The sequence below is a fragment of the Actinia tenebrosa genome, unplaced genomic scaffold (assembly GCF_029948245.1).
Source record: "Actinia tenebrosa isolate PJP-AT-01 unplaced genomic scaffold, QUT_ActTen_1.0 PGA_scaffold9__36_contigs__length_13948895, whole genome shotgun sequence".
In the NCBI taxonomy this organism is placed as follows: Eukaryota; Metazoa; Cnidaria; class Anthozoa; order Actiniaria; family Actiniidae; genus Actinia; species Actinia tenebrosa.
Genome location: NW_028292586.1, coordinates 13843268 through 13858103, shown reverse-complemented (window position 1 = coordinate 13858103; position 14836 = coordinate 13843268). Strand labels below are relative to the sequence as shown.

Sequence of the window (14836 nt, the reverse complement as noted above, 5' to 3'; positions counted from 1 at the left end):
TGCCCAACCGGCCATCGTCAACAAGGCACCAAACCTTTCCGCGCGCTTCAGGCTGCACATTTCATCATACAATTCCTGCACGCGCTCCCGCAGCCGATCGATCTCCTCCCTTTGCATTTCTATGGTGTCTCTTTTATCTTTTGCGTCGGCGGCAATCCTTCTTACTGCGTCCACTGGGTCCATCGTATATATAATGGATCCGAACCATATTCCCTGCAATGCTCTGATAGTAGGACCCACCGGCTGCGGAAAGACCCAGTTCGTAGTGGAGCAGCTATTAGGACCCTTTAGATACCGTTTCGACTACATAGTGTTATTATGTCCCACCTATGTGAATAACCGCACCTGGGAAGGCATAGGAGTGAACGATGACGACTTCTTCGTGGATATCTTAGATCCTAATGAGTTATCCAGCCATTTGAAGTTTTGGCACAAGCAATTCCCCAAGGACACGCAGACACTCCTCATACTGGACGACATCGCCTGTGGGGACGACGTAAAAAGACGCACTTCCGAATTAGTGAAGCTCGCCTTCAGCGGTAGGCATGACAATATCAGCGTTTGGTTGCTCTCGCAGCAGCTTACCAGCGTCTCTAAGCCTTTTAGGGAAAACATAGGCTCCCTGGTCGTATTTTATACTCCGAGCCGGAGTGACCTGGAAACCATCTTAAGCGACTACGGCGGTGAGATATCCAAGGAACAGTTACACGAATACATGCGGCATTTAAAAACGCACCAACATTCCAAGATGATCTTCTCTTTGAGGTTTCCGTATTCCATTAACATATATGGACATTGAGCAGTTGATAGATGAAGTCCCCACGCAGCTAGATGAAAGTAACCTTAAGGAACAACTCAACGTCCTTGTGTCTTCTGGGAAGTGTAAAGAAATGATAGGCAAGGAATTTACCCATGAGCAGGTTAATAAGTTGTCAGAAGAGGAAGTCAAAAAGTTCCATAAGAGGTACGAGGCCGCCCTTGCAAGTAAGACCACGGACGCCGTAGCAGACTCCGCTATCCGACTTGCCACTAAATTGCTTGGACTTGCGCTGCCTATAGACGACGTGGAGCAACTACAGAAGGACATAAGAGATGACTATGTTATCGCCCAAGAACTTAAGATAACCTGCGGGTGGTTGTCTTTGAAGTGCGGTAAGTTAATGGCAGTCGCCTCTGTGGCTTTGCACGTAGCTCAGCATGTCGACTTGAAGGAGGTACTAGGTTCCTTCGGAACATCTTGGAAGGACTTCAAGAAGGACAGAGAAGCCTTCCAGGCAGCACTTACTGAGGTACCTGATCAAGTCGCCTCAAGTACTTAGTCAAGTCGCCTCAAGTACTTAGTCAAGTCGCCTCAAGTACTTAGTCAAGTCGCCTCGAGTACTTAGTCAAGTCATTGTCAAGTACTTAGTCAAGTCATCCTTAAGTCGTCGTCAAGTACTTATCAAGTCATTGTCAAGTACTTAGTCAAGTCGTCCTTAAGTCATTGTCAAGTCATTGTCAAGTCATCCTTAAGTCGTCGTCAAGTACTTATCAAGTCCTTCAAGTCCTTAGATATAAATGAGTGAACCAGAGTCGAAGGCAGAGCAGCCCGAGCAGAAGATTACCAAGGCTAAATCTCCAGGCAGAGTTGCCGCGGGAAAGAAGCTCGCGGAGATGAACAAGAAGAACAAAGCCAAAAAAGAAGAAAAGGTGGAGGAAAAAGAAGAGGGATCCTTTTGGAATCCCGGCTACGTCATTGGCGCGTTAGGAGTTGCTATAGCAGCAGGCAGCCTTTACTTACAATGGCGGGCTACGAAGCCAAAAGTAAAGTGGGAGGCCCCAACATATCGCGCACCCGTGGAGGTTAGAAAAAGTAAGATCCCTGAAATGGAGTAACCTTCTCGCTTTGTAATATAATGTCAACCAAATTAATTGACGCCGTCCAAGAAGCTGCTATCACAACCTCCATCATCGCCGGTATTGGCTGGGTAGGTAAGAAAGTCCTAAAGGAGGACCTTACTGAGGACCCAAGTAAAAACCTGAGTAACTTTGCTAAGATGACCGCTGTCGTATGCGGGGCTATCATGCTAAGAAATTACCTACAGAAGGAAAAGTACCTGCCTAACATATAATGGTTAGCTTAGTCGCAGGTGGAGTCATTGCAGCTTTAGCATTCACTGGAGCTAATTATGGTGGTAGATATCTGGATAAATTAGTTAGCGGTGATAGAAACGCAGAATCTAACGCCGAAAGAAAGAGACACGACTTAGCGCTGGAGCAATATCAAAGGGATGTGGAGGCTTGGAATAAGAAGAGACAAGCCTACCGGGATTGGTTGGACAAGAACTACCAAGACAAAATGCAGGCGGATAAGAACTTCGAAAACACAGACTACGCCTTTAAGCTCTATGCGCAGGCGCACCCCGACTTTAGAATGAGAAAGCCTCAGTTTAAGGATTACTATCAGCCTTCTAAGAAACAAAAAGACAATGAATTGGTCTTCGTAGGAGTCGCAGGGCTGGCGGGAGGCGTAGCTTTGGCGTATTTAGTCTAAGCTGCGCTTAGCCTCTAGTGGCGCCTTTGGCGCCTAGAATATAATGATCGTCTTTTTGGAAAGCGACAAGAATGACTTTACCACTTACTTGAATCCCCCCATTAAAGCCCATAAGGTTCGGTTGGTTAGTTGCTCTTTGTACAATTCTTGGCATAACCTGATTACGGGCATAGTCACTGAGCATACAGGAGGATCTAACTATCAAGCCGTATTGCTGCCCGATGGACATTATACACCAATCACACTGGCCAAGGAATTAGCAAAACACGGTTATACTCTCACCACAGGCTTGCCGCACGAAATGACCCTCAAACATAATATGTCAAATTATTCAATGACTTTTGGAAAGTCTGACCCATTGGGATCTTTATTATGTGCCTCAGGCAAGACGATTACCGACACAGCCATACCTGTGAAATGGAAAGTCGCATCCTCTTACGAAGTCTATTGCGACTTGGTCCATAGTTACAACAATGGAGAAAAGTCTTCTCTTATGTCCAAATTCCTACCTAAGGGTAATCCATTTGACCCAGTAGAATACACTCCCATTTCTTTGAGCTATGATTTGTCTAATTTGGTAGAAAGCATAAACATCACCATTAAGGTGGACGGAAAGACGGTGGATTTTAACGGACGTAAGATCAAACTCGTTTTGGAATTCATATAATGGGCCGCGTAGAGGACAAACTCAAAAGGATTTACTATGGGCCTGAAGGCTATTGGAAAGGAGCGTCGGCTATCAAGAAACTCGCGACCGCGGCCAGGGTATCAGATGAAACGGCTAAGAACTGGTTAAAAAAACAAACCCTCTGGCAGGTTTATCTTCCCGTGCCCAAGTACATCCCCAGGCCCAGCTTCACCGTAAATACCCCTAATGAAGTTCATCAGGCGGATTTGCTTTTCTTACCGCACGACAAGGTGAGAAGAAAGACCTATAGATACGCTTTGACCGTAGTTGATGTCGCAAGCAGATATAAGGACGCCGAACCCATAACCAGCAAGGATTCTGGGGAAGTCGCAGAAGCCCTAGGTAGGATTTATAAGCGCGTTTTGAAATGGCCTAAGCTGCTGCAAGTGGATGCGGGGACAGAGTTCATGGGCGTGGTTACCAAAACCCTGAAAGACCACGACACTAAGATTAGGAGAGCCAAGGCAGAGTACCACAGGGGTCAGAGCATTGTCGAAAGATTCAATAAAACCCTAGCCGAGCGTCTCTTTGGATACCAGTATTGGAAAGAGCTGGAAGATCCCTCCAAACGTAACAGGGAATGGACACAGCGGCTCCCCCAGGTCGTCGCGGCTTTGAACAACGAGGCGGCCAGGGCTACGGGAATGAAACCCAAGGATGCCATAAAAAAGAAACACGTGGAACACAAGTCCTACGTCAGAAGTTCGAGGGCGGTCTTCCCCCATGAAAAAAAATTAGGTAATGTCACAGTCCGATATCTCTACGGACCGGGTGAATTAGAAGGAGGATCCAAAAGAGCTACGGATCCTAATTGGTCTTTGGAAACTTACCAGATCCGAAGCGTAATAGCTAAGAAGGGTCAGCCCATCTTGTATTATCTTCACGATGGCCCCACACGTGGGTTCGTCATGGAAGAACTGCTTATCGTGTGATGTCCGAATGCTATCGTATGCACTCCGTCATCACACATCCATCGCTTACCGTCAAATGCAGACAGCGACACCTTCTCCTGCGTGACGTTATGTATCTGATGACCATAGCTGCGCAGGCTGTTCATCTTATGCCGCTGTTCCTTGCGTGTTCGTAATACGTTGAGGTAGGACTCGTGCGTAATGTCCTTCTTAACCACGTACTTTTTTACGCCTTTAGCTTTCTTTTCTACGCCGTCTAACTTTAGCACGCTGTACATCTTTGGTTTCAGACCCACGTACTCTACTATGGGTTTTCCTAACATTTCGTCTTTCATCTTCCCAATTACCTTCTTATTCTTCGCAGAGTAAAGGAAGTGCTCCTTCGGGTAACCGCTGGTGTCGTACTCGTCTATGTCGGGGAGGCAGTCTTTGTAAACGTCTTCCGTTTGCACTTCTAGAATTAGGGAGTCGGTGTCTGTGTACAGGAGGCGACAGCGGTCTCCGTACTTTGGCTTAAGCTTATCGTAGTAGAACTCATACATAAGCAGCTTCGATAGATCCAGCACCGTAAAGCCTGTGTAAACGGGCTTGTTTAGTAAGAGGTTTGCCCTTTTCATGTGAATCACGTAGAAGTTCAGCATTTCTACGTATCTAACGAAGCCTGGCTGTGACACGTATGCTTCTGCTTCCTCTTTGGTGCTGACTATTTTTACGCTTACGCGCTTGCGGATGTTCTCCATTGTCTTTCCGAACACGCTGTTGTTCATCAGTTTGAAGAGGTTTTTCTCGAAGTCATTTTTCGCTGCGGTACGCTTTTGCGTGTTAAAGTCAATGTAGGGGCGCATCCAGGGTTCCTGCGTGAATTTTAGGACTCTGTGGATCTTCTCTACGCGCATTCCGTGTCGCACGTAGAACTGCAGGTTGCGGTAATGTACCACATACTTCTTCTTATCCATCAGGTTCATAGTTAGTTTCCTGTACGGTTTGTAACCAGGGCACATTTGCTTTTGCAGCGGACTTAGCTGCTTAAATGGTATCTCTATCGCTTCTGGTGCTAAGGGGAACTCATTGTGTTCGTCGTGCAGGCGCTCTGGGTACTCCAGATCCACTTCTAAAACGTAACCCTTGTCTTCCTCCTTTCCTACCTGCATGTAGAAGTCTATCGGCTTCACTGGATCCCATTCGAAGTCTCTCACAGGTAGGTACTGTGACATTGCCCAACCATAAAGGTTATTCGCATCCAGGTAGTAAATGTATGTGGTTGGTTTCTCTGGGTCGTGCTCTACTAAGGGGTTGTTTGCGCGGGCGTAACGTCGGCTGGGCCCGCATACGCCGCCACGAATACCGTCTTCCATAAACCGATACATGTCGTACTCCGTTAGGAGATCCAACTGCGCATTTGTTTTCTTTAACAAAGCACTCCAGCTGAGCCCAGGAGCCGTGTAGAAATTAGCGGGATCCAATCCGTAATATTCCATAGCCATCTTTCTGAAGCTTTGGAAAACATCTGCAAGCAGCACTACGTCAGACCTTAGGTAGATGTCGTGGTAGTCCCCCATGTTCTCACAGGAGTACTTTTCCCACACGTCTAACGCATGCTGGTACTCCTCATCCTTTATACCGGACTCGTTTAGGGTGCTGTAGAATCTCTCTTTGGGTGGTAGGGACTCTTTGAATCGATCCCAGGAATCCATGTATTCGTATGGGTAGACTCCTTTCCTTTCCGCGCCATATTGACTGGAAATGGGAAAGTTGGTGTTATACTTTACGAGGTTTGCTAAGGAGTCCGCCATAAACTGCTGCGAATCTAAGAACTTTAGCTTACCCACAGTTACGGACATGTAGCGCTCTTTGTTGTTGGGTATGCATTTGACGTCGGAGCCGTCTGTTCCTTGTAGTAGCAAATGGGAGTCGTAACCGCGGAGGTTGTGAAAGAACACCGGAATCTCCATGTCTGGATTTACTTTGAAGTTTATATTGCATTTCCAATGAGCCGCTCCTCTGTATTTACCCGTGATGTGGCAGTGATCCCTAACCTTATCCACATAGAAATCCTCAACAAATGCTTTGTGGCAGTGAATGCAGTGCGTGGAGGGCTTTCCCGGCTTCTCACCTTTCTTAGCATACTTCCCGCATTTAAAATGAGCTTCTCCTAGATACTTTCCATCTTCATCCCACGCTTTCTTGGCTCGTCTTCCAAACTGAAGAAGCGTATGTTGGCAAATGTGGCATTTTTTTGCCTTGTTAAAAGCCTCCTGGTTCTCTTTGGTAAATTCCATCTTCTTTGGACGTCTTAATTGTTCTCTAATCTCCCCCTCCTCTTCTCGCAATGCTTCTAAAAACTCATTAGCTGCGTTCTTACCTCGGTAAATCACAGGAGGGTTTGCTTTACCGTCTGATCTGACTACTATGTAACCAAAGGAGCAGATCTCGTGTAATCCCACCTTATTCGTAGCACCACTTTTCTGCTCTTCCTTAGTTATCAACGCTTCAAAGTCTGCATATATCACGTAAGGCACCTGCATCTGCTTTTGATGGTCTGAGTAGGATAGGTTCTTATCTGTAGGCATCTGGATCCGTTGCGCCACTTCTTCGACTCCGCGGCAGATCTCATCGTGTTTCTTTAGGGTATTTAAGGATGTAAATGACAGCAAGCAGCAGTCGCAGAAGTATTTCTTACCTTTGTGTTTGGTGTGTCTGTAAAATAGTCTGCTAATATGTTTAACCCACGAATAATGTCCGCCGTGGTAGAAAAGGTGTATTCGTTCTCCTTTACTCTTTGACAACACTAGTGGTACTATCGTTTGGTCTCTGACTCCGTAAACGTTAATGGCTAAATCGTTTATTTCCTCAAATATGGGGATGTCTATCAACTGCATGGGAAATTCCACACCATCCCACTCTAAATCGTCTGTGGGATACTTACTTGTCCTACATGGATCCTTATCTACTGGATACAGTGCGGATCGTATTGCCCACATAAAGCATCGATTGTCTTCATTCTTCACGTTTACAATAGCCTTCTTCCTTTCTACCCACGTTGGTAGCGGTACGTAACTCCCTCCTCGTATGGGTACGTACCTGGCTATACTTATCTCTATTCCTTCAACCTCCTCTACTGTCCAACCCGATCCTTCTTTCGTGTAGTTAGACAGCGACTCCATTATTGCTTCTAAGGCTTCACTGAGTGACCTATCCAGATTCGTGGATTCTAATATCACTAACGACTTTGATCGCAACATTGCTGTCGTCATTACCTCGTCTTTTGACAAACTTACTTCTACCATTATGCTCGCTTTCAGGGCTCCTAATTCTTCTATACCTTTTCGGAGAGTCCTTTTAACCTTCCTTTCTGACTGACGCCAAAACTGTCTAACGTCAATCTCACCGTTACCGGGTATTGACACCGTGCTGAAGTTGCTTTGGGATTCCATCTATATAATAGGAAATATTTTATACCTAATACCAAGCACTTTTTAGGTCGTCGTAGTCGTACTCACAGTCCTGACAATGCCAAAACAATTTAACCTTAGTCTCAAACTTCTTACCACATCCACAATCATAACTGCTCATACACTTCGTCTTCATTTTCAAATGCTTTTTCAAATCCGCTTCTTTCTTAAAAGTTCTCTTACATTCTTCGCACTCCATATATAGACTAACATATTTAAGTGCGCTGTTGCCCTCAACCACACTTGGAGTGGGGGGTCGTCCGTAGGTGGATTTTTGATACGGATCTTGCCCGTGTTGAGATTACGCTGGAACCCTCACGGGTAATCCTGGCGTAAACTAACATATTTCGAGTGCGCTGTTGCCCTCACGGGTAATCCTGGCGTAAACTAACATATTTCGAGTGCGCTGTTACCCCCACGGGTAATCCTGGGGGTCTCATAGGGAATGAGGGCTACGCAAACACGGGTTAGTGACTTTAAACGGGAAATCCTCGTGTGGTCACTGCGCTAGAACCCCCATTCCCTATACTACTTATATTTGACTAATCATCATCATTAACATCAGTGTAGCTTCATCAAAGCCTTTTAAAGCATTAGCATTTTTAGTATTGATGTTTCCATTGTAACCACAATTATCATTGCTACCAACCCAGATATTAAATCATTGGTTCTTTTCTTCATATAATTGTATTTTTAGAACCAAGCTATAAGTTTTTCATGTAAACAAGCCCTGTTACGACTTCTTCACCCACTACAAAAGCGAAGTGACAGAGAAGGTCAAACACTACCTCGCTCTGGAACACCATCAGGTGAGAGGATATCTCCAGAAGATGACGATGGTGATGATGATGAAGGTGAAGGAGAGCGATCTGATTCCGGTCAGGAAGAACAGAGTTCAACAGAAAGAGATAGAGCACAAGCAGCTACTCAGCCCCAGCCAGGACCATCACAGGTATATAACAATACTAAAACTGTATTGCTAATAATGCCTAGTCGTTAAGTTAAGCTAGGGATGAGGGGATGAGAGGCACTTTAAACCATTTATTCTTTCATCCCTAGTGTGCAGCATCTGGTGGTGCATCCAGTTCCTCACGATCAAGCCAGTTAGAATCCCTTCTTCTTGGGGCAGCAGGTAACTTACCAGCTGTGCTAGATCTTCCTCAGGATGCTGACGATGAGGCAATGATGGAGCTTGCAATAGCACTGAGTCTTCAGGAGCAGTCAGTAGAATCCTCTGGCCTACAGTTACAAGGGCTATCACAGGGTCAGAGCTCATTGTCATTAGAAGGTGGCAACTACTCTGATAACACTGCATCAGGTTTGTTGTTAAAGTATATATGTTAGATTTTTTTTATATAAGAGTTCTTCAGTCTATGAATGAGAAATTACTGGACACTCACAGTATGACATTGACCACTGGACCAATCAAGACATGCTTTTTTTTCAAATCAGCTTTATCCTCTTGCCTCACTAATGAAGGAATTTTCTGGTTAATTTTTCTCTGTTTCCTATATGAGAATTTGTATGGAAATATCCATACTCAATATCTTTGGTCATTTTGTAGCAGCGGGCAGTGAGGATGAATATGACGCTCCACCAAGTAGTGCTCAAGGTTCTTCTGCAGGGCACAGTGCTCCAAGATCCCCCATACCACCAGGAATTGCTCAGCAGGGGCTTGGATCTGAAAGTGGTGGTAGTGCTGATTCCATTACTGTGGAGCCTGGATCTAGTGTTGCAACAACAAGTATTGATGGTGATCGAGCAGGTATAGTGAATATTATGAAAGATCATGATCCTGGCGATTAAGACAATATATAACAAACTCTTCTCTTCCAGTATCAGAACATGGCCCAAGAAGTGTCAGCAGCCATTGCAGTGATGAACAGCGGGGGTGTGGCCATTCTGAGGAAGAGGAAAGCAGTCATGATCATGATGTTCGTCATTCATTACAGCTACTTCTTCTAGAAGAACTGCTTTCACACCTGCCTAACCTGAAGGATGTGGGTGGTGTCAGGGCTATTCCATTCATGCAGGTTAGTAAAAGATGTTAAAACTATTAAATACAACAAATATAAACACTGAATAAATGATACACACTGCATATAGTAATGTATAATGTACAATATCAACACCAAACCAACAGTAACATACAGTATCTTGCATAATACAATTATAATACAATATACACACCAAAACAACAATACACGCTGCAGTTATGTATAACATACAATATCAACAACGAACCAACTGTGACATACAGTATGACATTATACAACAACTATAATACAATATACACACCAAATCAACAATATACACTACAGTAATGTATAACGTACAATACACAATATACACACCAAACTAAACCACCCTGACCCTATCCCGCTACATCTTGCCTGTCAGATTATTGGGCTAAATGACTCTTGTATTTGTAGGTTCTTCTAATGTTATGTTCTGATCTGGAAGACAATGACAAAGATATTGCAGCGTTGGACATCGTTCTTGACAAATGCCTCAAAGAACTGAGCCTCGAGAGAAGGGTAAATATAATGTGTTAACTTAAATTGTCATTTTTATTTCAATGAGCCTCTTTTTTTTTGATGCAGTGTTAAATAAAATTTCATTTTGTGTAGAATTACCAGGAAATGTCAGAGCGCACCAAACAGCACGAGGTTCAGCTGATTGTGATGAGATTTCTCAGTGTGTTGATGTCCAAGACAAAGTCTTCAGCAAAACTTGCTTCAGAGGTTAGTTTAGTTTTAACCTCCAGCTTCTGTACTTTGTTCACATGTATTAAAGGGACAACCACACTAATGTTTGGACCTCTTATTTGATAGTTTTGTACTCCATTGACTGACTGTTTCTTTGTGTTGTTGTACACAGGCATCATCAATAGTGTGTAGTAAGACTGCAAACAGTCTTTGTACAGTAGGCATTGTACAGCACTGTCTGGAAATACTCAAGTGCCTCTTGAGTCACTGGCAGAAAATGGCAAAGAAAGATGAGGTATTAAAACAAAAGGCCAAGCTGATTGTATGACTCACCGTTTTCCTTCTTTTCATTCCTTTTATCATTTGTCTCCAGTTTCTCACACAGGTATCAATGAAATGCATACTAAGCTATGCACATATTAATTTGCTTGATGTTACTTGGTTTAATAGGAAGAAACAGCAAATATAGGTGGCGCTTTACTGAAGCCACAAGCTGCCAGTCCTCCCCCTGACATGTCACCCTTCTTTCTCAGACAGTATGTCAAGGTAAGTGTTATATTGAAGAAGATGGTAACATTAAGAAATCAAACTTTCAATCAAGAGTAAAATCAGAGAACTTGGAGAAGAACCCTCAAATGACAAGTGGCACATTAACAGCACACAACTGTAATAGTGCTTTCTATTATGATTATTGTGATATGATAGTGATCATGGAGATATTGAAGGTGATGATAATGCAGGGCGGTAGCCACAAATTTCTGATTGGTCCGGTTTTCAAGGGTTTTCAGTCTGTCTTACATTTTCAAAATATTTTTCTCATATTTTTTTCCCGAAAGTTGGTCCGGTTGAAACCGGACCAGTCAGAAATTGGTGGCTACGGCCCTGTAATGGAAATGAAGATGATGATGATCACCATAATGAAGGGTCGTAAATGAGGCCTTTCTTACTATGGGTAACACACAACAGGCAGAACGAAGCCTGGGAGTGGATGAACAAACAATGAATGGTGAGATAAAACAAAGAACGCAGCTCACATGTAGAACAATACACATTGTTCACCATAATCCATGCTTTCTTTGTTTTTGTTGTTTTGCCCAATCCCAAGCTTCGTTCTACCAGTGGACACCGACCCCTTACTATGCATAACCATGCCTTGTTTTGCCATTCTGATTGGTGATGGAATGAATTAACAAAACTGATTCTGGTTTAACAGGGCCATGCAGGCGATTTGTTCGAATCCTATCCTCAGCTTCTCACAGAAATGGTTCTGCGCCTTCCATACCAAGTATGTTAGTTTTACACAGTCCTTTACTTTCAAATACTAAAGAGAGTGGTTTTGATATGAGTCGTGGGAAACACATAAAAAACGGGTTGTAATATTGCTGTAATATTTATACAATATTATGTGAATACCAATGTACTTCATGATGTATGTTATATCCATTTTAAATTCAGTTTTCATATCATGATGATAGTACCTAGCATGGGACTAATATTCCCATTCATTACACTGTGTTTCATTTCATGTTGTTTTTCTATTTTTTTGTCTGGGTTTCTTTTCTCTATTCATCATACTTGTTTCGTTAGGTAAAGAAAGTTACCGACAGCAGTGATGAATTCAAATCACCAGAATTTAACGAGGAATGGATGTACTATTTATCTGAGGTAGGTCTCCTTGACTACCTACAGTGTCATGATGCTTTGAAGAAAAGATGGTAGCCCACTTTTAAGGTTATTAATCTTTGTTTCTTTGTTAATCCAGTATATGATGGTACAGCAGACGCCATTTGTAAGACGTCAGGTCCGAAAGGTATGTGAATCTTAACTAGCTAAATATAGAGGGGTGAAAAAATGAATTGATATTCTAGTGTTTTATTTATATTGTTTTCCATCGGCAGTTGCTACTGTTCCTGTGTGGTTCAAAGGACAGCTATCGTAAACAGCGTGATCTGCATGCTCTTGACTTCCACTGCAATGCCGTCAGGTAGAAAACTTTTTTTCATTTTGCATGATGTACATTTCTTAAGACAGTTCAAATGATATACTTTTTTGTTTTCGTTTTTGGTTAGGTCCTTGAGTAGTCAAGGTGGTTTCGACCCAGACAGTGCTCGCAACCTTCCAATCGTCTTATCATATGATTCATTGATAACAATGGTAAGCCCGTTTTTTTTTGTTTGTTTTTTTTTTTTTTTTCAAGTATTATCTGATTAATTTTTGTGCATACCGATTGGTTCAATAGAAAACCCATTTGACAGCATTTTATATGTCAATTAAACGCATGTCTAATCTGGTTGGATTTTTTTTCAGATTGAGCACCTTAAAGCATGTTCAGAGATTGCATCCAGTCGTATTAGTAACTGGCAGGCTTATTGTATCCAAGATAAAAGTAAGCAAAAAGAATAGACCTCTCTCAGATTGGTAAAATACACGTTTACTTAATTTCATTTCAGCTTTTAAAAACTCATAATGGAACATGAGCTTGTGATAAGGTGTCTTAAGCTGGTTGTTGTGGACCCACCAGTCTATGCAAGGAGGCAAGAAGCTGACTAGCTTACTGTGACCATATACTTATCAGGAAAAGAAAGCAAAGAATACATGTAATATAAGAAGACCTGCTGTGGCCTGGAGGGTACCCTTCATATTGTTGTTATGAGAGAGAATGCTGACCAGCAGTGTTCTTTTTTCAGGTGCTCTGTCGTTCCTATTGAAAGCCAGTTTTCTCTTTGAGGAAGGTGTTGCTCCCCTCATTCTTCAACTGTTGTCTTATGCCATTTGTGGATCCAAAAGTCAAGCCCAGGCTTCCTCTCCTCATAAGGGTCGAAAAGAAAAGGACAAGGACCGAGAGAAAGTAAAAGAACGAGACAAAGAAAAAGAACGAGACAAAGACAAAGAGAAGGAGAAGGAAAAAGGTAACATTTTAAGAACAAGCATGTTTTTGGATTTGAATCTCATTTTTGTTTGAGATAATTTTTTATTTTCTATTTATTTATTCATTAAACTTCCAACAGTTAAGCTGTTGCGGAGAACTAGACAGGTCACATTCCACCTATAGGATAGTCTCCAACTAAAATTTAAAAAAACATCGAACAGGTAACTAGTAAATAAATGGCTAAGCCCTACAGTTGGGGCAGCAGCATTTCGTCACCCAAGAACAGGTATTAGTGGTCTCAAAGGAAGACAAAAATTTGTCATAATAATGATTACCAAGTAAGCGCTTGAAGGACGGTGCAGTGATAGTTTGCCTGAGCTCAGCTGGCAGATCATTCCATAAAGGAATCACAAGTAGTGAAGTAAGGTATAAGGTAATTCAACTTTTTTCACTGATGATTTCAAAACAAATCTTCTCAACAGCAAATGAACTGAATGGGAAGAATGAAGGTATGTTGTAATAAATAAATGTGATTGCAATGTAAATAAGCAACAAATAATTATGTCATAGTACTGTAAATGCTTACTTTGATCCTGGTATGTGGTCTGAGTATTCTCCTTTGAATTTATTAGCTGCAGCATCAAGTCTTGTCCAGCAGCTACACGAGTTTGTAGATATGGAAATTCTGCATCAGTTTGTGCATAATTTTCTTCTTGAGTCCAATTCTACAGCAGTTCGCTGGCAAGCACATGAGTTGCTCTTCAAGATTCACAAGTTAGTACAGTCCAATCCTGTCCTGTCCTGTCCTGTGTAACTTGATCATGGCTCATAATGTATTTTTGAAACATAATATTTCTGATTGTTTGTCGTATATTTCCAGGTATTCCACGCCAAACCAGCAAGACAAACTGTCTGATATGATGTGGAAAATCTGGCCAGAATTACCTGGTTATGGCCGACGAGCCGCACAGTTTGTAGACCTTTTGGGATACTTTACTATAAAGAGTTCTTCTAAAACAAGCAAGGTTTGTGAAACTTTATAATACCTTGATTAGTATAAACACACCATGACTGTTCACGTTTATCTGTTCTAGTTTGAAAAGTACAGTGAGAAGGCAGTTCAACTTCTCAAGACCCAGAATGGTATTCTGGAAAACCATTCAAACTCCAATGTCTACAGGTATGACGTGAGCCCAGTAGTGTAATAATGACTATGAGGCATCTGGGTTATGGCAGTAATTAGTTATTTCAAATCATTTGTTAATTTGTTATATTCATTTTTTACAGAATGCTGTCTGGATTTGTAGAGTTTGATGGTTACTATCTGGAAAGTGATCCTTGTCTGGTCTGTAATAATCCTGAAGTACCATTTCAGGTAGGTAATACAAAGTTATCATCAACATCTCAATTATTATTAGTTGTTGTCATCATCATTATCATCATCATCTTTATCATCATCATTGTCATCACTATTATCATCATTATCGCCATCATAATTTTGCCATCATCATCATTATCACCATCATTATCATTATCATCACCATCATTATTATCATCCAAAAATCAAAATCATCATTATTATCACCATCATTATTATTACTATAATCAATATCATTATCCTCGTCATCATCATCATCCCAATTATCATTATGATATACTCATCATCGTCATCAGC

At 42.2% G+C, this 14836-nt stretch overlaps 1 protein-coding gene across 5 annotated transcripts in view; it reads left to right on the top strand.

Annotated features, from left to right (window-relative positions):
* LOC116290180 (E3 ubiquitin-protein ligase UBR4) overlaps positions 1-14836 on the top strand; it is a 72095-nt gene that overhangs the window by 39468 nt on the left and 17791 nt on the right. For 4 of the 5 annotated variants that reach the window (XM_089024832.1, XM_089024834.1, XM_089024833.1 and 1 more), the window contains exons 40-59: positions 8282-8536; positions 8644-8902; positions 9149-9349; positions 9421-9617; positions 10017-10121; positions 10215-10328; positions 10465-10587; positions 10743-10838; positions 11506-11577; positions 11880-11957; positions 12055-12102; positions 12191-12276; positions 12362-12446; positions 12600-12678; positions 12980-13201; positions 13644-13670; positions 13794-13935; positions 14042-14186; positions 14256-14341; positions 14449-14536. In XM_089024832.1, the coding sequence (XP_088880958.1) occupies positions 8282-8536; positions 8644-8902; positions 9149-9349; positions 9421-9617; positions 10017-10121; positions 10215-10328; positions 10465-10587; positions 10743-10838; positions 11506-11577; positions 11880-11957; positions 12055-12102; positions 12191-12276; positions 12362-12446; positions 12600-12678; positions 12980-13201; positions 13644-13670; positions 13794-13935; positions 14042-14186; positions 14256-14341; positions 14449-14536 (2508 nt within the window). The remainder of the gene's footprint in view (positions 1-8281; positions 8537-8643; positions 8903-9148; positions 9350-9420; positions 9618-10016; positions 10122-10214; positions 10329-10464; positions 10588-10742; positions 10839-11505; positions 11578-11879; positions 11958-12054; positions 12103-12190; positions 12277-12361; positions 12447-12599; positions 12679-12979; positions 13202-13643; positions 13671-13793; positions 13936-14041; positions 14187-14255; positions 14342-14448; positions 14537-14836) is intronic. The other variant, XM_089024835.1, reaches the window with a different exon arrangement.